General features: G+C 38.6%; 1 protein-coding gene across 2 annotated transcripts in view; it reads right to left on the bottom strand.

The window, feature by feature from the left end:
* The window catches only part of pik3r5 (phosphoinositide-3-kinase, regulatory subunit 5), a 35,608-nt gene that overhangs the window by 9,095 nt on the left and 3,928 nt on the right, over positions 1–22,585 (bottom strand). The window contains exons 1-10 of one of the 2 annotated variants that reach the window (XM_079883219.1): positions 12,220–12,292; positions 10,051–10,161; positions 8,102–8,202; positions 6,264–6,332; positions 4,912–5,050; positions 4,509–4,578; positions 3,024–3,198; positions 2,422–2,590; positions 1,467–1,535; positions 396–1,258 (exon numbers count right to left, since the gene is read on the bottom strand). In XM_079883219.1, coding sequence (XP_079739345.1) covers positions 396–1,258; positions 1,467–1,535; positions 2,422–2,590; positions 3,024–3,198; positions 4,509–4,578; positions 4,912–5,050; positions 6,264–6,332; positions 8,102–8,202; positions 10,051–10,161; positions 12,220–12,229 — 1,776 coding nt within the window. In that variant the 5' untranslated portion in view covers positions 12,230–12,292. Of the gene's footprint in view, positions 1–395; positions 1,259–1,466; positions 1,536–2,421; positions 2,591–3,023; positions 3,199–4,508; positions 4,579–4,911; positions 5,051–6,263; positions 6,333–8,101; positions 8,203–10,050; positions 10,162–12,219; positions 12,293–22,585 lie in introns of those variants that run through there. The other variant, XM_079883220.1, reaches the window with a different exon arrangement.

The following is a 22,585-nucleotide window of genomic DNA, read 5'->3' on the forward strand; positions in this document are numbered from 1 at the left end:
CACTAGGGCTGGGTATCATTAAAACGTTTTCGATTCCGGTATCTTGACTTTGATACCGGTTCCTGAACGATATTTTTTCAATACCAATTTTATGAAATCCATTTTAACATAATGACATTACGTACTAAAAAAATCTTTAGTTTTATTTTTTCAGTTTGTTGACTTTTTTTACAGACTCAAAGACTCATTTATGCCGGAATATATGCCTCATGCTCAAGCGCACGCATAAAGCTCGCCGCAATGCTGACTCGACATCTCCGCAGTATAGTGTATATCGAGGCAATTCGGTCAGTGCCTAAAAAGTATCGAACTCGATACCCAGCCCTACACGTCACTATATGCATACCTTAGTGTACATGAAAAAACCAAAGCATCAGTGTTGTAATTTCACTTACAATGCTAGAGATGGCTGATTTCAGTGGACTTGCTGAGAGCTGCAGAGAAGAACCTGAGTTCCTCAACGAAGAGTTGGCAGGAGTTGTATCCCTCCGTACAGGCACAAAGAAAAACTTCATCCTGAAAGCTTTGGTGAGGTGCGGACAGTCTCTCTCTCTTTTCCTTAGACTGCCATAGGCACGGGCAACCCTCCCTGCCACATGATCTGCCCCAAACACCACCACTCTGAGTGTAGTGGCCCCTGTTGGCCCTTCCTCATCATCGCTACTCAGAATGGGTCTTCTCCTGTAGCAAACGTATTGCAGCTGCGAGAGGGGGGGCACTGGTAACCCGAAATCAGAGTTCCGCAGCCGCACCTGCTGTGGCAGAGAATTGGATCTCTTAGAGCGGACGATCACTAATTCTTTAGCCTCAGGGGTGCCCAGGCTCTTGGCTCGACAGAGAGAGTTGCTGCTGCGAGGTTTGAAGAGTCGTGAGAGGCACTTGGAAAGTCGTGCGGTGGTTTTGGTCTTGGACACATATGCTGTACTAAGACTGTCCTCCTCTGCATCCTCACAGAAGTCACTGTCTGTACCCGAAGCTTGAGATGAGTATGAAAGCGTGGAGAGGGGAGAGTATTCGGAGGAAGCGACCGACACCGTGGAGAACATTGAGTCTTTGGAGGCAGTGGAAAGGGAGGAGACAGTGGAGAAGGTTGAGGCACGATAGTCAACGCAACCGTTTGATACAAATCCCTCCTCCAAGACATCATATTCATCATCTTCCACGTCGACATTGTCTACATCATCCTCCTCCTCCATGCCCTCAGATGTTTGAGATAAGGTCAATTCAGACTCTATGTCTAGAAGGTCGTTTAGAACATCTAGCAAAAAACAAGATGGAAAATCATGGCTCAGAGAGTCATTATTAGCTGGAGGATTAATTTCCAACTCATGAACCCCCTTAATGATATTTTAAACTAAATCAAAGCGACTGGAAATCAATCTTATAATGTTTATAATTCCAAAACAGCCAAACAAATGTTTGAATAAGCAGAAAAAAATGGGACTGGCTTGAATTCTGTGTCCTACCAAAATTATCCTTGTCCCAATGGAAGGTGTAGCACTTGGCTGCTGGAAGGCTGAGCGTCTGAAGAACCCCTAGTGACACAAACACAACAAAGTCTTTCTCATTAATCACCAGCCCACTCCAAACGCAACACACCACTGTTTCCCAAGCCGAAAAATCATGCCATCAGCTTTATTGCTTCATGTTGGCCATCCATCTTGGTTAAGTTTCTAAGAGTTGGAGCCAGGTAATATGTTCTACTGCTGCCCAGACAAATAAGAGTAGTATGTAACCAAGCAGCAACCATGAAACCCTATAGGATGTAGACCACAAATTCAAATGGCCAAAAGTATGTGGATGCCCACATATTTCAAAGCCATTGGCTTTAATAGGGAGTTTGCTATAACAGTTTCCAAGTATTTGATCCTATTCAGTCAACAGAATATAAGGTGATTATGTGTGGTTTGCAGCTGAGGTTCCAATTCATCTCACAGGTGGTCAGTGGGATTGGTCTTTGCTCAAGCAAGTCATGTTCTTCCCATCATACTCCCGTAAATCGTTTCAATATGAACTTCGCTCTTTTAACAGGCACATTGTCATTCTGCAACAAAAAAGGGGCTATTCTACTAAAATGTTTGTTGAGATGTTGGCTGAAATAGCCACATGCTTTAAATAGAGGGTATCCACATACTTTGGCCAGATAGTCTATGATGCAGCATAATCTATGTGTGTATTATACAGTATATTTTTCTTCATTCATATACTTGATAGCTAGTGAATGGTAATTGATGGTATAATGAAAGCATTTAAATTAAGATTATGTTAATATAACTAAATTTAAATCATTTTAAGACTTATTGGCCCCATGGAAGTTTGCTAAGCCCCCCTAGTGGGCCCCGTCCCCTGGTTGAGAACCACTGATTTAGAAAGAAAAATGGAATTTGTGAGGTGGGCTAGAAGTAGGAAGTGAGATTGTACCGTCTGACATCGTGCCATTGAAGGCTGGTATGTCAAGTTTTTCACGCAGTGCCTCCAGGCCACTCTCCACATGTTCTCGAGCTTTAGCTATATCTGTCATGGCCGCTGCAGACTCTAGAAGATCACTCACTGAGGACAGGACCTGTGCCAACTCATCATCACCAAGGAACTGAAAAGGAATCAACTTAGTCATGTATCCTCTTATGTTGTTGCAAGTCATTCAAAGTCAGAATTTGATGAATGTTTAGCAGTGTTTCAAATGAAGTCACCCCTGCTTCTAACTTCCAAGTAATCTCACATAAAGTGAATTTCACCTTTTGCAAGTAAAACTATTATAACAAGATTTTCCCCTCCATTACACCCACTCAACCCATCTATTTATTCTCCATTAGCCACCCACCAACCCACATATGAGTCATTTGGTCACACATCCATATCAACCAACCAACCCCAGCAGATCACACATGTCCTGACTCCCACAGAGTGATACGCCCAAACTTAACACACACTCAATCATAATCTGATGCACACATTCACTCTGTATCAACTCAAGACTTTTGGAGCCCATAAAAACAGCAAACATCTTGTCATGTGAGGTGTACCTGCAGAGCACCGCTGATGGACTGTAGTGGGTATTTAGTTCCCAGCACTGCCTGGAAGCTGTGTTTAATGAGTGTAACGCTACTCTCTCTCTGTGAGACCTCCGCTCCACTGAGCTGCTCCGCCACAGACAGGAACTCAGCAGGCACCTCAGCCGGGTTCATCAACAACACCGTACTGCAACAGAAAAAAACATCAGAAAACAATCACTGTAGTGAAGCAGAAACACTGAGCAAACACAGCAGTCGTGGCCACAGATAAGCTTAATTTAAGTAATTCTGAACACCTTAATTAATATGTTCGTTGTGTTTGGTTAGGGTTTGAGCTAAACTCAGCTAGACACTTGCCCTAGCTACACTACCGTACAAAAGCTTGGGTTGAATGTGTTTTTTTATGGGGCCGTTTACACGACACTGTTTTCAGCTAAAAACTGAAAACTTTTTATGCATTTTGACCATCCATTTACACTTTTACACACTTAAAAATGCACACTTTTGAAAACGGGGTTAAACGGTATAGTCTCCGTGTAAAATACAAAAACTCAAATTTGTGAAAACGGTGACGTCATGTGCGTGCGTATTAGGTGTTAAATCTACAGGCCGTACTCTTTTTTTTTACAATGTGACATGCTTGCAAAAGGTGAAAGTCACTTTATGTAAGATTATTAAATTAAATATTATAATTAAAAATGAATTTATTCCTGTGATGGCAAAGCACATATTTTTAGCATCATTACTCCAGTCTTCAGTGTCACATGATCCTTCAGAAATTATTCTAATATGCTGATTTGGTGCTCAAGAAACATTTCTTATTTTATCAATGTTGAGAACAGTTGTGCTGTAACAATGCAATGCATCCTTGCTGAAATAAAGTATTAATTTCCTTAAAAGAAAAACCCTCAATCTTTTTAATGGTAGTGCATTAGTGTCAAATACCAGGCTAAATATTGTATTTATATTTGTATTTGCCATATGACAAATAAATGATAGCCAAATGACAAATAAAATTGACTGGATGCACAAATTGTTGATTTCAACATCAAGTTTCTTTCATCATCTTATCTCATTTCATATTTTATTACTTGCATTAAGTATTGTTTTCGAAACAGACATGCGACACATGACCTACCAGTTGAGAACCACTGAATTATACCATGGTACTGAATAATTACGATATTTATATACCATGGTATTTACAGGGTACTTGTTTACTTACGTTTTTGTCAGTGAACACAAAGATTAAATTTCACATAGAAAAGGATTGATGGTACTCGTAACAAATCTTACTGTTAGCAGGGCAATTTTTTGCGATATTGTGGCCAATGTCATAATGTCATGTTAAAACAGACGTACTGTATAATATGACAATTAAATTCTGGATATCCAAGAACTGACACAGGAAGCAAGAGGTGAAGACTACAACCACAAAGGGCTGAGCAATAACTGACACAACAGGATTTCCTCCTGCTTCTGTGGAAACACACTCACATGATCTTAGAACGCTGACTGGAGACGGCAAGGCCTTGTTCCTCTCTTACCAGTCTGTGGTACGAAATTCCTGATTCAAGTAAACACACACAAGAACACATTTCATCAGATTTTAACATTATGTAACAAATCAACTTCATAGTGAATGCACTGACGTTAGAGTGTGCGTTAAGTAATCGTTAAGGTACTACTAGTGCTCTTAAAATGGAAAAACAAGTGTAGGACTAATTTTGAAAATAATTGCAATGCTTCTTGAAACCACTGAGGGGCAGTATGTTACATCACTTTTTTCTTGATTAAAATGATGAATTAGCAGATTGAGACAAGGTTAAATAGCTGGTCCTTATTAAGGCAGTCAGTTTCCTGATGGTTTATCTTGAGTGTATTGATGTCAATGTGCTACCTGGAGCTCTAAGCTCTTGATGTAAGGTGGAGAGCAGGCTACGACACACACTGCAGTAGGGTTCAGGCCACGCTAGGAAGCCATGAAACACTTCACAAGCTTCTGTCAGAATCTCTCCATTAGATGGACAAAAAGGCACCTGCAAAGAGAAAAAAGACATGTGATTTCATTAACATCAGCTTCTGGGTAAATGAGATAAAGCCCAAACTGAGAGCAATTTTTGTAATTTTGCAATTTTTGAGTCCAAAAGTCTGATTGAAAATGCTGCTTCTTTTAATTTTTCTGATTTAATACTGAATATTGTACTACAAATCACATTATTAGCAGATAATTTTGAATGAAAAGATGAAAAATGTACAGAAATTTCATATTTTTTGATTAGTGATGAAAACCTGAATAGTAAATATTTCTTCATTAAGGTTTATTTTATATTTTTTCAACTCGGTTTATTTCAAGGTTTTCATAAATGACAAAAATTAAGATTCACACAATTTAATATCACAATTTATTTTTAATTAGATAATTCTTAGTTGACTTTGACTGAAAAATTCTAGTATTAATAAGCAGTGAAGCTAAAATATAATAATAAAAGATTATGCCAAATAGGAATAGTTCACTTAAAAATTAAAATTTTGTCACAATTTACTCACCCCCAAGTTGTTTCAAACCTGTATGAATTTCATTCTTCTGCTGAATACAAAAGGATTTGGAAGAATGTTGGTAACCAAACAGTTGATGGGCCCCATAGACTTCCAAAGTATATTTTTTCCTACTATGGAAGTCAATGGGGTACATCAACTGTCTGAATTCATTCTTCAAAACTCATTCTTTTGTGTGAAATAAATTCATACAGGTTTGAAATAACCAAGATGAGAAGACAATAAGGTTCAAGTTTTTTCTATCATTAGAATATTAGGATAGTTGTATCACCCTTCCGCCCCAAAAAAATTAAAACATACAAATAAAAAAAAACATTAAGAACATCCACATCATAGAAGATGTGTTTGTAGAAGTCACTGTATGTATGAATTGCTTTTATATGTATTTTTATTTTCTTTTTTTTTATATTAGATGCAGACAAGAGATGAGTGTTGCGTCACTGAGTTGTATGTGTATTAATTATTTGTGTGAATTAAAACGGAGAAGTCAATTTACAATATGTTAATAGCCCCACCCAGAAAGCAAATCCTGTCTATGTCCCATTAGCACATTAGCTCAACTGAAACCCAGCGAGGAAATTACAAAGAACACACAAACAAATTCTACAAAACAGAAGTAATTCCTAGTTTCTGATTACAAGGCTTTGGTAAATTTGTTCAAGAATGATCAACTCAGTGTCCAGGACACTTTACCTGCAGGAGTGTGGACTCAAACATGAGAGCCAAGGGGGCCACAAGCTCGTAATGACAGTCCAGTTGAATCTAAAACAGCAGAGAAAGATATACAGCATCACCACCTTTACATACCACCTACAGACAAACTTTGTATTCTTGATCACAACTAAAATAATTTTAAATAAATACATTTTGCTAAACTTAAAAGGTACGCTATGTAACGTTTGCCCCTTTTTGTTTAAAAAACAAAACTGCATGCATTTTGTGGAAGAACATTGTTTTGGTCGTGCTTCGGCTCTGCATGACTGTGCGGGTGAATATGACCCTTCACAATAGATAATGCTTTACAATGAACTCTGCATTTGGTGATTTATCTGTTCAATAAAATACCTTACTCACCTGTTGAGTAATAAAAAGACCATCTCCTTGCTTTCACAACATTTAAAGGGATAGTTCACACAAAAAGGAAAATTAGCCCATGATTTACTCACCCTCAAATCATCCTAGGTGTATATGACATTCTTCTTTCAGATGAATACAATCAGAGTTATATTAAAAAGGGCGTTGCTGTTTATAAAAGTGCATCTATCCATCATAAAAGTTCTCAACACGGCTCCGGGGGGTTAATAAAGACCTTCTGAAGCAAAGCGATGAGTTTGTGTAAGAAAAATATTCATATTCAACACGTTACAAAGTAAAAGTCTAGCTTCCGGCCAAACGAACATTCGCAGTCTGCTTAGGCCTAAAGCGCAACTTACAAAACTTATGACGTGGCAAGTAGCGTAAGTGCTTCATGGCGTAGCGTAAATATCAGCAGTAAGTCGCATTACTCGCGCAAGTTGCGCTTTACAGTTAAGTCGAATCCGTATGTTCGTTTGGCCGGAAGCTAGTTATTTTACTTTATAAAGTTTCAAATATGGATATTTTTCTTACACAAACTCATCACTTCACTTCAGAAGGCCTTCATTAACCCCCAGAGCCGTGTGGAGCACTTTTATGATGGATGGATGCACTTTTATGGACTTCAAAACAGAAACGGCCATTCACTGCCACTATACAGCTTTGAGGAGCCAGGACATTTTTTGATATAACTCCGATTGTATTCGTCTGAAAGAAGAATGTCATATACACCTAGAATGACTTGAGGGTGAGAAAATCATTGGCTAATTTTCTTTTTTGGGTGAACTATCCCTTTAATATCCCTCAGTTCTCGCCATCTTCAAAAAGTTAAGCCATTTTTGATTCTCGTTTTATTGCAAGCTCTGACACATTCTCTTTTTGCCAGCAGACTCTCCTCTTGTCTGCGTTTTTTGGGTGATTCCGAAAACCCGAAGGTTCGAGATTTAGCGTGCTCCATGTCAACCTTCTCGCTCATTGTGACAACTAACCTATGCCACTCCCACACCATATACACGTCAAAGTAGCTGGAGCATCTTTTCTCTATTTACAGATATGACGAGACACGCGCAGGTGTGTGACGTATGTACACAATTTCCAGTGAAAACCGTCCCGTCAGGTCTAAAAAAATAAACACTTATAATAGGCTTACCATAGTGAATCAGGCTAAGACAAAAATACATTTTGGAATAAGGACTGATAATGTACTGATTCCTTATTTAAATGTTGTTAATTTTGTACATAAAAAAAGTTACATAGTGTACCTTTAATTTAATTATAAACAACACCAATTTCTTTGCATAGATTAGATCTTATCTGTCACATCCTGCAGAGCCCACAAGGGGGCATAGAGATCTCAACACAGAGGGTATGGATAGACACAAACGTGACAGAAACTATCACCTCTATGCGGGTGTAGTATTCTGTTCAGTTAGCTGTGTGTTTACATGCGTACTCACCTCTTTGGCTTTTCTGAGAATTTGCTGCAGCAGAATGAGAAAGTTCTCTGGGTCTCTCTTTAACAGCTCTTCTAGACTCCAGCGGTTCATACACCAACCAGCTGCACACACACACAAACATAGATATGCACATATAAGAACCCTAACTCTGAAACAGGCACAAATGTGTGACTTATACTTCAGATGAAGATGATATTAGTAAACAAGTCCTTCATAGTATGCATGTGACCACAGGCACTACACTACCCGGACACCACCAAATGAGTCAAGCACACATAAAGAACACACACATCAGACAGGAAAGGACTGGTTAATTACACGATACTGAGTATTGCTCTGAAATCTCTGCTGTTTAGGGTCAACGGGTTCCCTGCTCTAAACAGTGATGTGCAGTTTTGGTTAGAATTCTGAGAACATACTCACTGCGGTGTACAAATTGAGAGCAGCAGCGTAAACAGATCATACTGGTTTAGTGATAGAACTGGGTGTAACCTCAGAACCTCATATATTTAGAACATGAACAATGCAGAGCTGAGCACTCAAAGCTTTCCTACAGATCTGCAGTGACTGATACCAATTCTACTTTCGAAGGACAAAATGCATCTCAGCTTCCTGCTCAACTGAAGGTGTCAAATAATACATTTCCTTTACAACAGACTCTGAAAATAACATCTTTTTTTCTGAATCTATCAACATTGTCACACTATGCAGAATTTTTGACACAAACAACATTATAACAACGATTATCGGTAAATGTGACGGGTGTGATCTTTTTTTGTCTTAATACACAAACGAGTTTCCTGGTTCATAAAATCACCAACCAAGGCAAATACACAACTAATGAAGATTATATTCATGCCCTTTGCAAAACAGAGAAATAAAAACAAATCGGGCCTAATTCAACTCTCCCAATATGATAGTATATCACAGCTATGTATCATGCCATCTTTGAGGCCATTTAGTTAAAAACTGCTGAAGGTGAAGGTGTCAAATAATACAATTCCTTTAGAACAGACTCTTGAGAATAACATCTTTTTTTCTGAATCTATCAACATTGTCACACTACGCAGAACATTTTACACAAACAACATTATAACAATGTTTATCAGTAAATGTGATGGGTGTTATCTTTTCTTGTCTTAATTCAAAAACCAGTTTCCTGGTATATAAAAACACCAACCAAGGCAAATACACAACTAATGAAGATTATATTCATGACCTTTGCAAAACAGAGAAATATAAAACAAAACAGGCATACTTCAACTCACCCAATATGTTGTTATATCGCAGCTGTGTATTATGCCATCTTTGAGGCCATTTAGTTAAAAACTGCTTTTATAGTGGAAAAGTAGCGTTTCGTTTTGTTCACACAATTAAATGCTACAATCAGGTGCAGGTGCGGGACGTAACATATTTTCCTTGCCTTTTATGATAAAGCAAGGAAAAGATGTTATCATACATGTTATTTATGTGATATTTTAAAAGACTTCTTGACACAGAGTCATGATGATCTGCAGGGGTCTCTCTTTATAACATTATTTCCTGTTTAGTTTTGTTTCTGAATGTTGTCTGCATATATATATCAAATAAATATCAAAACAAAAATTTCATTAAAAAATTCAAAACATTCCCATCATAGAAGAGGTGTATTTATCACAATGCATGTACTAAATCTATGTATTTTTGAATAAATTATTAGGTGAAGACAAAAAAAAAAGAGAAGATTGTTGTCACTGAATTATTTGCATGAATTAACAATGAAAAGCAAATTTACAATTAGCCAGCAGGCAAACCCAAATGCCAAATCATGCCTATATCCATATCAGTGAAATAAGCTCAACTGAAACCCAATGAGAAAAAATTACAGAAGTAAAAAAAGAAAGAAATGAAAAACAGTGATGTCAACCAACAGCGACCCATCATCATCAGCAGCAGAGGCTAAGCCTTACCATTCCAGGATTGTGCCAGGCTTTCTGATGGCCGGAGTCCATCCAGGCATCTTTCCAGAGCGTGCTGGATCCGGTCCTCTGTGCACGAGGTGTGCTGCATCTTGACTGTTACTATAAAGAAACATAATAACTAAAGTCATATAAAGGAAGCTGCAAAACATTGCCTCCTATATCCGATCTGTAAATACAATACCAAGAAAACATTACATAATACAGCTGAACAGCTTCCTTATATGTCCATGGAAGAATTTCAATCAGATCAGTCAAAGAAAAATGTTACGCTTTTATGCTTGAGGTTTCAGTCTGGCTCTAACTGTACATCCAATAACACAGCTTGTCTAACCTGAAAGAAGCAGCAGCATGTGTAATAAAATATCTGTCATTCCAGATAATGATATCTGCATAGACAAACACACGCATGTGTCTTTTTCAGGGAAGTAAACACACAGCATCCTTTGCATGTCTGTAAATGATATTGAGGTTTAGGAAAATGTTCTACCCGGTGTCAGAGAATTTCAAGAGAACTATCGTGTTTAGGGATTATTACGGGGATTGCCTACTGTTTGTTTTTCTTCCTGATAACATTTAAAGTTCCTGACATTTACTGTTAGAGGTATGGCACCTGCCATCTAGCCATAAACAACACTAGTATGTTGCCTGGGAACACAGGGACCAGTTGCATAAACAAAAGACTGTGTTAAGAACTAGGCTGACCAACTAGTAAATTAATTAGGGCTCTTACTTTTCAGGTTCTAATGAGACCAATCAACCTTTTTGTGTAATGGCCTTAAACATTTTTACCAGTCTTGAAGAAAAAAATGAGATGACTAACTTGTAAGACAAGCCTTAAAAGTTTATGCAACCAGCCACAGGATAATAAAAAATGCTGAGTTCAAAAATAATAGAAAAAAAAAAAATAATTTTGTCGATTGAAATACAGATCACGCACAGATATAGGCTACATATGCAAGTTTTGAAATGAAAATAATCCTTTTATGAGAGAAAAAAATCCCCAATAGAGGTAAAGTAAAGGAGTAAAGTAATGACATTAAAACATGACAAATATGTTTCTCTTCCACCAGACTAATTTCCCTAAATGCAAAGAACCGCATATGGTAAAAAAAAAAAAAAAAAAAAAAAAAAAAAAAAAATCTCCCAGTGAGTCAGTGGCCAATGAAAGTTTAAATTCGCAATAACTTGACATGTTCAGCTAAATGTTTCAACTTTGGCTGACATTGGCAGTTTTTAAAGTGCAGCTGTGACAGAGATATAGATAGAATCCTTACAAATCTTAAAGAGATAGTTCACCCAAAATGAAAATTCTGTCATCATTTACTCACCCTCAAGTTGTTACAAACCTGTATATTTAATTTCTTAACCTAATGTCTTTGTTCTGATGAACACAAGGAAGATATTTTGAAGAAAGTTTGTAACCAGACCGCTTTGGGGCAACATTGACTCCCATAGTAGGAACAACAATACTATGGAAGTCAATTGTGCCCCAGAACTGTTCAGTCTCCCACATTCTTATAAATATCTTCCTTTGTGTACAACAGAACAAATACATTTATACAGGTTTGGAACAACCTGAGGGTGAGTAAATGATGACAGAACTATCCCTTTATCCATTCCAATGCGCTGCTTTCCCAGTCTTTCTATGTACAAACACTAGCTACACTCATGTGTTGGACTTTTGCCTTCGCGTAAAAACGAGCTCTCAAGTTAAACTTAAATAAACTTTAATTTACAAATTCTAATTCTTACTCTCCTGTTATTAAACGCAAAAAAAAAAAAAAAAAAAAAACGCGTTGTGTGTGACCGGACTCGAGTTGCAATGCATACGTTTCTGTGGATCGTTTTTAATATAGGCTACAAATTAAGGTTGTTAGGTCATTATATCAGAATATCAACTTGAATGTAATATAAGTGTGGCTCTGGCTCATATTAGACATCTGCTGTATTTTTAGTTCAGAGTAAACTTCCCCAGTGTCAAAACACAAAAAATCCCCCAAACCATAGACACACATTCAAAGAGATATTAATTCTGAGTCATTAAACTCAAAGCTCAAACCACCGATATTTTTAAATGATAAACTAGAGTCGAGCTTTTTGCTTCACTTAGCTGCTTGTAAACACTTGTCTAACGCATCCACAAGACTCATCACTCACCAAACATCATTTACGTTGCATCTTGCATTAACACGCTAAACGTGTGGCCCATTGAGTGTCATGCGTCATAAAGTCGATTTGCATAAACCGAGAAGCTCACCGCACTAAGGGCTGTGTGCAAAGGTTTGTTGTGATACAAAGTATTTTACAAGGGAACCTATACGTCTAAAATAAATACCATTATGAAATAGTGAGATTATTTTAGATAATGCCTCACATAATCGCAATGTTTGTTTTATTTTGCGGTTAAATTGAGAGTTTGAATGATGGATAAAATGATGAGATGATTTCAAAGAAGCTTTTCGAAAATGTAAAAACAGATTATATATTAAAAACATTTAATAGGCCTAGCCATCAAGGACTGTATGTCAATTTAAGAAAAGAAGAACAGTGTTGAACATAGATTAAGCTGATTTCCTATCTGATGTCAGGGGCTTTTTCTGATCTAATAAAATACAGGATGTAGATGTTGAGTTTATCCATAGCAGCAAAATGCAATCATTCTGCAACAGAAATCCATATATATATCATTATCATAATATTTTTTGTGGTCACTGATGGGGGGAATTTGCTAGTGTTAGCTCAAGATAAATCAAGAGTTTAAAACCCACATGTTGGTTTGTCAGTCATTAAGCAACTTAAGAGAGCTCACACTACCAATCATATAACAAGTTACCGGATGAAAAACGAAACCTAAAGCAGTTAACTGGTAACTGGTCTCTGATTAAAGGTTATTTAAGGCAATCTGTTATTGTTACAAGTCACTTGTTGTCAAGCACAACAATAGGCCTGCGAGCAATAGTGGGAACAGCTTGATATGGCCTTAATGACCTTATGGAGCTCTATTACAGCCTTACCAGATTGTCTGGAAGGAACTAATTAATCACTGAACTTTTGATTGCCATTTCCATTATAACGGTGAACAAAAAGCTTTGTTTACATTTGATTGATATTTCATTGACTAATTTTACAGAAAGTTGCACCTTTATTAACAGATGCCAGGTGCAAATTAAATTACAACCCAGATATGAAATGTGGATTTTTCCAATTGATTACTCATTGTTGCAAATCATTTATATTTGTACACAGAGACATATAGTGCAGGTCATGTATGATATGAATTTAATTCCTGTATCAAATCATTTCTAATGTCTAATTTCTAAGTTAAACCCACCCTGTTAAAACGTCATTGATCTTGTTACACATTCTGTTACACATACTCAGCCTTGACTTAGACTCGACTAAGATGGAGTCAAACACAAGACTAGAATTTGAGAGGAAGGGCACCATTGCATTTTTTACTGACAAAACTTTAAAGGGATAGCTCACCCAAAATGAATGTTCTTTCTTCTGCTGAACACAAAGGAATATATTTTGAAGAATGCTGGTAACCAGACAGTTGACGCTAGCCATTGACCTCCATATCCATAGTATTTTTCTTTATTAATATGTCTTCAACATGTTTTTCATCTATTTCAGTGGTTCTCAGCCTTTTTGACTCAAAGATCCCCATATCACAATATTCCCCACTATATAGGCTAAGATATTGTTATTTCTGCTGTAATTAAAACTTTTTCAAACTTTTTTATGAACAGAAAGTGGTAGTATTGATTTATTAAAAGTATCTGGTTGTATGGTTTGCAGGTTTGCCTGTTCATGTTTGTGTGTACTGTCCTGGTCTGATTGCCTATCAGCGTCGCTTAGTTACCAACTGCGCTGACGAGCTATCAGATCAGCCGCAGGTGTTGCAGAATGAAAGAGTTAATGTGTCCAGTAAGTAGTCTTGTGTTTGTTGTGTTCATTGTCAGATTGTTCTGAGGATCATGTTTTGTCTCCTTGCCCTGTCAGTGGTTCTCTGTCTCCAGTTCCTGTGTTACCTGCCTGCTCTAATTTTGGACTATCTGCTCTGTTCACGATTGGTTGATTTCTACAGGGATCGTCGGACTTCAGCCCATTGCAGTCTCCTCGCTGCCAAGACCTGAACTCCGACCTGCACCTCTGCATCAGTCCATCCTGCCTTGTTCTTTTCTCTGTTTACTTAATAAACTGCCTTTTCATTCGCAACTGGATCTTGTGTATCTCTCCTGTGACAGAACGATCTGACCATTATGGATCCAGCGAATGCTGCTGAACTAAGAGACATTCTGACTAATAACAATGCTCGTTTGGAACGTCAAGAGGATCAGATCATGGCAATGGGTCGTGCAGTTCAGGCCTTGGTAGTGCAGGTTTCGGACTTGACCACCCAGCTACAACATCTAAGAACCGAGCCTGCCCAGGTGCCCACTGTGCCCTGCGCCCAACCCACCACCTGCTGTTCCACCCGCAGACCGCTCCGCTCGCATCATGGAACCTCGCCTGCCACCACCAGCTGCCTATTCTGGTGAGCCTCAATTATGCCGTGCATTTTTGACAAAATGTTCACTGTTTTTTGCTCTACAGCATACATCATTCCCCACTGAGGAGTCAAAAGTGGCTTTCGTCATAACACTATTGTCGGGATGAGTGGCACTTTGGGGAACAGCAGTGTGGGAACAAGGACATCAGTGTCTTTCATCATTTCAGACCTTCAGCGATAAACTCTAGAAGGTGTATGATCGTGCCGTATGAGAGTGTTGGCAGATCTACGTCAGGGTAACAGGACTGTTACTGATTATTCCATCGAGTTCCGCACGCTGGCTGCGGAGTGTAAGTGGAATGTCAAGGCGCAGTGGGACATGTTTCTGCATTGGTTGGCCGACCGTATCCAGAACGAGATCTACGCCCTGGAGTTACCCACAGCATTAGATGACTTGATTGATCTGGCCATCCGAGTGGATGCGCAGCTGCAGCATCGAGATCATCGTGTCCAGAGAGGCCTGGTTCCAGCAATGGAGGATCTCCCCTTCACCACTTCCTGCGATATGGTCGGTCCCTCATTCGATCCTGAACCCATGCAGGTGGGTAGAGCTCGTCTTTCCCCGGAGGAGAAGGAGCGACGCAGAACACAGGGACTGTGTCTCTATTGTGGAGCTGTGGGACACATTGCAGTGAAGTGTCCCATAAAAGTCAAGGCCCGTCAGTAGGTAAGAGGTTACTGATGGGTGGCATTTCCTTGGAAAAATCCTCTCTATCTGCCACTCTCCTCCCAGTCAGACTGCAATGGGCTGCTACGCATCATCTTTGTGATGCCTTAGTGGGCGGAAGGTAATTTCATGGACCTAGACCTGGCCCACTAACTCAAGATTCCGGTGGTTCTACTCACTCATTCCATCTCCGTTAATGCACTGGGTGGACAACCTCTGTTATCCATCACACACTACCGGACTGGTGAGTCTCATCACATCAGGCAACCACATGGAGGAGATTCATTTTTTGTTAATTGGCTCTGCTTTTGCTCCCGTTGTCTTGGGTCACCCCTGGCTCACACTCCACAACCCTCACATAAACTGGCGTCAGAACACTCTCATGTCGAGAATTGTCATGCGTCTTGTTTGGTGTTTGCGTGTTCTTCTGTGTCTTGTTCTGTGCTGCAGGATGAACAGGCGAACATGTCTAATGTGCCCAGCGTGCCCAGCGAGTACCTTGGCCTGAAGGAAGTGTTCAGTAAGTCTCGAGCTGCTTCTCTTCCTCCGCATCGTCCTTACGACGTCCTGCTATAGACTTATTGGCAGGTACGTCTCCGCCTAAGGGCTGATTATACTCCCTTTCTGTTTCGGAGAGGGAGGCCATGGAGAAATATATTTCTGATTCTCTAGCAGCCAAACTCATCAGTCCATCCTGCCTTGATCTTTTCTGTTTACTTAATAAACTGCCTTTTCATTTGCAACTGGATCTTGTGTTTCTCTCTTGTGACAGAATCTCTAAAAAGTAATTCAGGGGACCTGTTACCACAACTTAAATAAATGCATGGTTGCAAGTTAAAAACTCTAATTTATTGTTTTAATTAAACATTTTAAGTTGCAAACATTATTTTGTAGAGTTCTGTTGACATAATAATGTTGATCATTACAACAACTTCAAGGCACACTATGTAATTTCTCACTACTAGGGGTCGCTTATTCAATACAAAGGCGTAGCTTGATGACGTCTTGATTTTGCGGAATCATGGAAGTTGTTGTCTTCATCTCTACAGCTGGTGGAGAATATGACAGGACTCATATTCATGGATGACTGGTATTTGTCACGTTTTGGTTTGTCTCTGTCATGTTTCTCTGTCTTGTCATGTGATTCCCTATTTGCTATGTGATCCTGCCATGTGTCTTGTCATTGGTTTATTTTGACTATGCCCACGGCTCAACTTTTACTGTGGGTTTTGCGGACGAGGAGCCCCGCAACCCCACAGTACCCGCCAAGCCAGGGGCCCTGGCCCCCTGAACTGTCTGGTCCGCCCTGGCCCCCTGAACTGCTGATGCCACCCTGGAGACTTCATAGCCTGCCAGGTCCGCCCACGCCATGTCACGACCCAGGTCCGCCCACGCCATGCCACGACCCAGGTCCACCCATGCCATGCCACGACCCAGGTCCACCCACTCCATGCCACGACCCAGTTCCACCCACGCCATGCCACGACCCAGGTCCACCCATGCCATGCCACGACCCAGGTCCACCCACTCCATGCCACGACCCAGTTCCACCCACGCCATGCCACGACCCAGGTCCACCCACGCCATGCCACGGTCCAGGCCTGTCCCCCTGCACGGGCCTGGCCCACCAAGACCTCCTCCGCTCCACCACCCTCCTCAACTTTTGTTTGGTTTTGGTTTTGTTGGGCGTCGGAAGCCGCCCTTAGAGGGGGGGATCTGTCATGTTTTGGTTTGTCTTTGTCATGTTTCTGTGTCTTGTCATGTGATTCCCTGTTTGCCATGTGATCCTGCTATGTGTCTTGTCATTGGTTTATTGTCTGATCATTGTTCACAGGTGTCCCTTGTCTTGTCATTAGTGTGTGTATTTAAGCCCTCATGTTTGCCATGTGTCTTTGTCTTGTATTTTGGTTGTATTGTCTTGTTTTAACCGCTGTCTGTGAGTTTCATGTTTTGCCAAGCCATGTCACGCCACGCCATGCCACACCATGCCATGCCAAGTCTTTGTTTTGTATTTTGTTTTATGTTTTGGATCTTTGAATAAACTGCACTTGGGTTCTACAAACTTGCCTCCAGTGGATCACTACATTACAGTATTAAAGATTTATTAATGATACGAAAGCCGTTGGAGCGGAACGAGGCCGTTGGAGCGATTGCTAATGAGAGACAAGCACGACACATGGCTCGAGAGCAGTAGAGCTTTTATTATGCCGCAGTCTGCTTCTTTCGGTCATGCGTATATGTGGGGTAACACAGCGCTGTTTTATCATATTAGATACATTTGAGTGTTGAAAGTTGTTATAATGCTACTGTGTGTTCGCTCGTAGGCGACTATATGAGACACTTTTTGCACACTGCAGAGAGCTAGATTGATATTGGGTGGTAAAAATGGCACTCGCGGTAAATCAAGAAAACAAGATTTAAACAAAAAGACTAACTGAGTTTAGCTATATAACAATGATTAGTTTTCTGTTGATGAATGTACTATAGCCTAACAGTTGCTCATCTGTCTAAAACGTGTTATATATTAAAGCGTCTTTGGTGTTTCCATGGTTTCTACAAAACAAAATCATGGGTAACTCAATTAATGATGTCATTAATAAGCGACGCACGGACACGGTCTGTGTCCTGGTTAAAACTGCTTATTTCTCTGTATTTAAACATTCTTAGAAACATTTGGGATAATGTAAGTACACAAATCAACAAAATATATAACATTGTTCTAGTGGTTTTTGGAAATTTAATCCAACAATCTTACATAGTGTGCATTTAATATCGTCTGTAATTTAAACTCAAGTTTCTTTGGCTTTTTTTTATTTTATTTTATTAGGTTGTAGTAACAATGAAATTGTCTTGATGACTTTTGAAATTAGGCAGTGAAATTTTAGTTCCCATGCTTTGCATAGGACTGGATAAGGAGGAAAAGTTTTGAAATTAAGAGTTAATTTATTTGTTTTTAGTGAAGGGAAAGACCTGTTAGTGTTTAATGCTGTTATGTTTGACATTTAACAGAGCTTCTGTAATGTTGAAGTTTGGTTACCATTGTGCTGAAGAGTACACATGAAGATAAACACTGACTATAAGCAATGACTGCGCTAATGCCAGTGAAAAGTAATATCTTACTTGTTCACTAAATATACATGTTAAATAAGTTAAGTGAATAAGTTGAACTGAAATAGATAAGATTAATTGGTTCCAACTCTGGTAGTTGGAGCGACTTAATGTTTTTGAGTAATCAACTTAAAAAATTGTGTTTAAGCTACAAATTATTAAGTTCCTTTAACTCAATGTAGATTATTGGTTGAATGTAAATTTACTCAAAGTTGTCATAACTCAAAAAAATTATGCAAACTGTTGCGTTAATTTTTTGTTGTTTAAAAGTTGTTTGTCGTTTAACTAATGTTGTCTACATTAGTTAACATGAACTAATAATGAACTGCACTTCTACAGCATTTATTAATCTTTGTTAATGTTAATTTCAGCATTTACTAATACATTATTAAAATCAAAAGTTGTGTTTACATTAATTAATGCACTGTGAAGTAACATGAACAAAAAATTAACAGATGGATTTTTATTAGCTAATGTTAACAAAGATGGAGCAAATACAGTGACAGATGTATTGGTTAGTTTGTTTAGTTAATACATTAAATAATGTTAACAAATGAAACCTTATTGTAAAGTGTTAATTATATTATTTGGGATTAGTTTTAATATTTAATATATTAATAATCCTATTAATAGTCATGCAGTCCCTTTGTTAGTTTGCTGAGGGCCCCCAGAGAAGCACTGTTCTAGATCATTTTTACATCATTGCTGATTAGTGGCATAATAAAAGATCAAACTGGTGCAAACAAGTGACCAGCAGCCATCAGTCAGTCAGATGCCTATAACCCTTTGTTCATTTTGCAACCTCTGAAAATGTGGAAGTGACCTTGTTGACACGTAAAAGGATGTGTTCACATCCTCTTATGTGAGAGGATGATTTCATCTGGGCAACACAAACACAATCCCAGCAAACTTCCTATGTGAAGCAAAGAGGCATTTGAGGTGCGCAGACTATGAACAGAATGAGTGAAATGCATCCAGGGCCTTTGCTTGAAGTACATTATCCTGAGTCAGCAAAGGTGTGTTTTGATTCTAAAAACAAGCATTAAATTCAGTTTTAGCCATTTTACCCAGCATTATTTGAGTGAACAAAACAGCACAATACCCCATACACTACAACCTTTTGAGACTTTTAAACAGATGATCATTATGAAACGGGGACAGTACGAACACTGGACAATAAATCCCATATTTAAGACAACCTCAAATCCTAACCGCATGTCTGATGAGATGCTCTCTTCATCTCAGCTGATTCACGTTCCCACTGTGACCCAGAATGAACGTTCATCTCAGCTAGCCCCTTCTCCTGATCATATTTCCAACAGCCCTGTACAGGAAGGTTGCTCCCGAGCTTTGCCGAGGAAACAGGTGTTGCTCCATTGTTGTGGTGCGATCGGCCGCTGTGATAGACTCCCACACCGCGAGGGGGTCGACGCTCATTGTGTGGAGTCTCTGATTGATGGGGACCAATATCCCCAATGCGCCTTCTCCTGTGAGCCTAGAGTCTTCTCATCCACATCCCTCCCTCCCACAACAATAAGGACAAACTCCCCCTGCCGTGATCGTTTTAGGAAATAACAGCAGTCGAACAATGGTGACAACATTCAATGGTAAGTGCTTCCTTTTTATATGCTGCCAGCGACACAGTGGCCCGGTTGAGCAGATACAGTAGGATGCAGGGGATCTATCACAGAGCAATATTTACCAGAACCAGGATGCTGATTTGCTCCTGTCTAGGCGGAAATGAGGAACTCTATTCTTTCCTTTTTAGCCTCTATTGGTACCTGTGGGAACTTTACACTCACCTCAGTTTGAGAGCATGTTGTATTGAACAGTGAACTGAGGGGTAGTGTGCTGTATAAAACAAGCAAATTAATAAAATGTTCTACTTTGTTTAGTTTTTGCTGCTTTGCATATGAAACCATTTGAATATTTTTTATACATTTTGTGTACAGTAGTGGGCAAAAGTGATGGGCATTGTTTTTTTTTTTGTTTTTTTTTGAATGACCCTACACTGTAAAAACGAACTTTTTGGTATAGTAATATATATTAAATTAACCATCATAATTTTTACTTTATAAAATTAAAATTCAATGAGAACTAGAATTTTCTAAGTAAAATTTGAAATATCTACACATTTAATTCATGTAATAAATTAACTGGTTGGAAAGAGTAAATCTTATTATATATTTGCTTGTAATATTTAAACATTTTATAGTCACTTCACATAAACATAGTAATTTTAAGTAAATTTTAATCGAAAAAGTATAGCGCGTTTGAATCCGCACATGCGTGTTTGGACAAGACAGTCTAACTGCCACTTTGGGTCAGACGGATTGGCGAGCTGCTGCGTGGCAGCTTTTTGTCGTGTTTGAGGTAAGTTTGTCTTTCTGTTTTACATTTAATAAAAGATGGGTCTGTGAGGATTTTGATTGATGATTCTTGTTTACTTGACTCAATAGACATTATCTTATAACTGCCCGCGGTCTTATAACATGGATCTTATAACATGGCCTCGTATTAGTGTAACGGGTCTGGGTTATCCATAGTACATTAACGTTATAACCCCGCCTTTACATTTCACTTCCTACATTAGTTAACGGATATTTAATCGGAAAAGTTTTCAATAGTTTTATAGATTCACAAAGCACTGTTTTTCGTGTAAAAATTTCAAACTGATTGGATACCGTTGTAACTGCTAACGTAGCTTGCTAACATTAGGCCTTAAAATTAACATTAACCGCTTTCCTGCTGTAACGTTAAGTAACGTTAACGTTATACTGTTGACTATGGAAAAGTTTGAATTTTCTTAATGAATATTGCCCAGGAAGGTCTACACATAAAGCTACAATTTTTCAATTGCAATAAATCGTGCATAAATGAGGTCTCAAAATAAGGTCTGTGTTTCTAAAAGCATCGTGCGCTAAGTTGATCGTAGAGATAATACTTTTTTTAGTAAGTGTATGTGTTCATTCTGTTGTGATAATGAAGTCACTTTCTATTTTTGTTTCTCAAAATATTTATATTTTTTTCTTCTAAACTGTATGCAGGAGGACAGCTGCAGTGACATCACTCAGCACATCATTCAAATACTGGTCGTCCATCCATGGTGCTGATGGAGAAGATCCAATTGATGCATCCATCCTTCTTAAAGGAGAACTCCGGTCAATTTTAATATTTTTTTGTAAATTTGAAGTGCTGTCAGTACAGAGAACAACGACAAAAATCGGTGTTGCCTACACGTGTTATCCTTTTTTTTTTGCTGCCCTGTTTGCACCCTGTTGACTTAAATGGGGCAAGTTTTAAACCTGCTTTTAGCCTCTTAACATACTTGATGTGTCATTACAAGTGCACAGCTAATGTGAGTGATTCCTTCAGAGTGAACACGGGTGAATCTGACTGCAGTAGATCATAGGTAACTCAGCAACAGTGGAGAACTCGACAATCGACTACTGTGGACTTCGACCGAAAACAGGAAGAAAATACAGGTATTTGCGCTGGCTGAATAACATCACTTTTATCCATATCTTTCACATCTACTGCAGTCAGATTCACTGTGTTCACTCAGAAGGAATCACTCACATTAGCTGTGCACTTGTAATGACACATCAAGGATGTTACGAGGCTAAAAGCAGGTTTAGTACTTGCCCCATTGAAGTCAACAGGGTGCAAATTTTTAAAAAGAGGATAACATGGTGTAGGCAACACCGATTTTTGTCGTTGTTCTCTGTACTGACAGCACTCCAAATTTACCAAAAAATGACCGGAGTTCTCCTTTAATCTTTACCCAAAAGTTCAAAGATTAAGGGTGAAGTTGTATTAAATGCTATGGTATGATGTAACTGTTTAAACATTCAGCTCTTCATGTTTTAATACATTAAAGTTGTAATGGTATTCTTTAAAAGTTCACTATTTCAGAGTGCTGTTTTGAATGTTGAATGTTTTGCATATTTTTTTTTTTTTTTTAAATACATTTGTTATGTTTAAAACAAGGGTTACAGTATAATTCTGAAGTTTTACTGAATTCACCTGTGTCAAGAGATGACTGTGAATGTTCATTTTTGTATGAAGAACATTTTTTGATGACTGAAAAATAAACTGTTTAATTGTATTTTAATTGTGTGATTCGTGAAAAATATAGAGAAAATGTTAATTTATTTATGTTCATGATTATAAAAAAGAAATTAGCAATGTTT

Source organism: Squalius cephalus (assembly GCF_949319135.1).
Source record: "Squalius cephalus genome assembly, chromosome: 10".
Classification (NCBI taxonomy): domain Eukaryota; kingdom Metazoa; phylum Chordata; class Actinopteri; order Cypriniformes; family Leuciscidae; genus Squalius; species Squalius cephalus.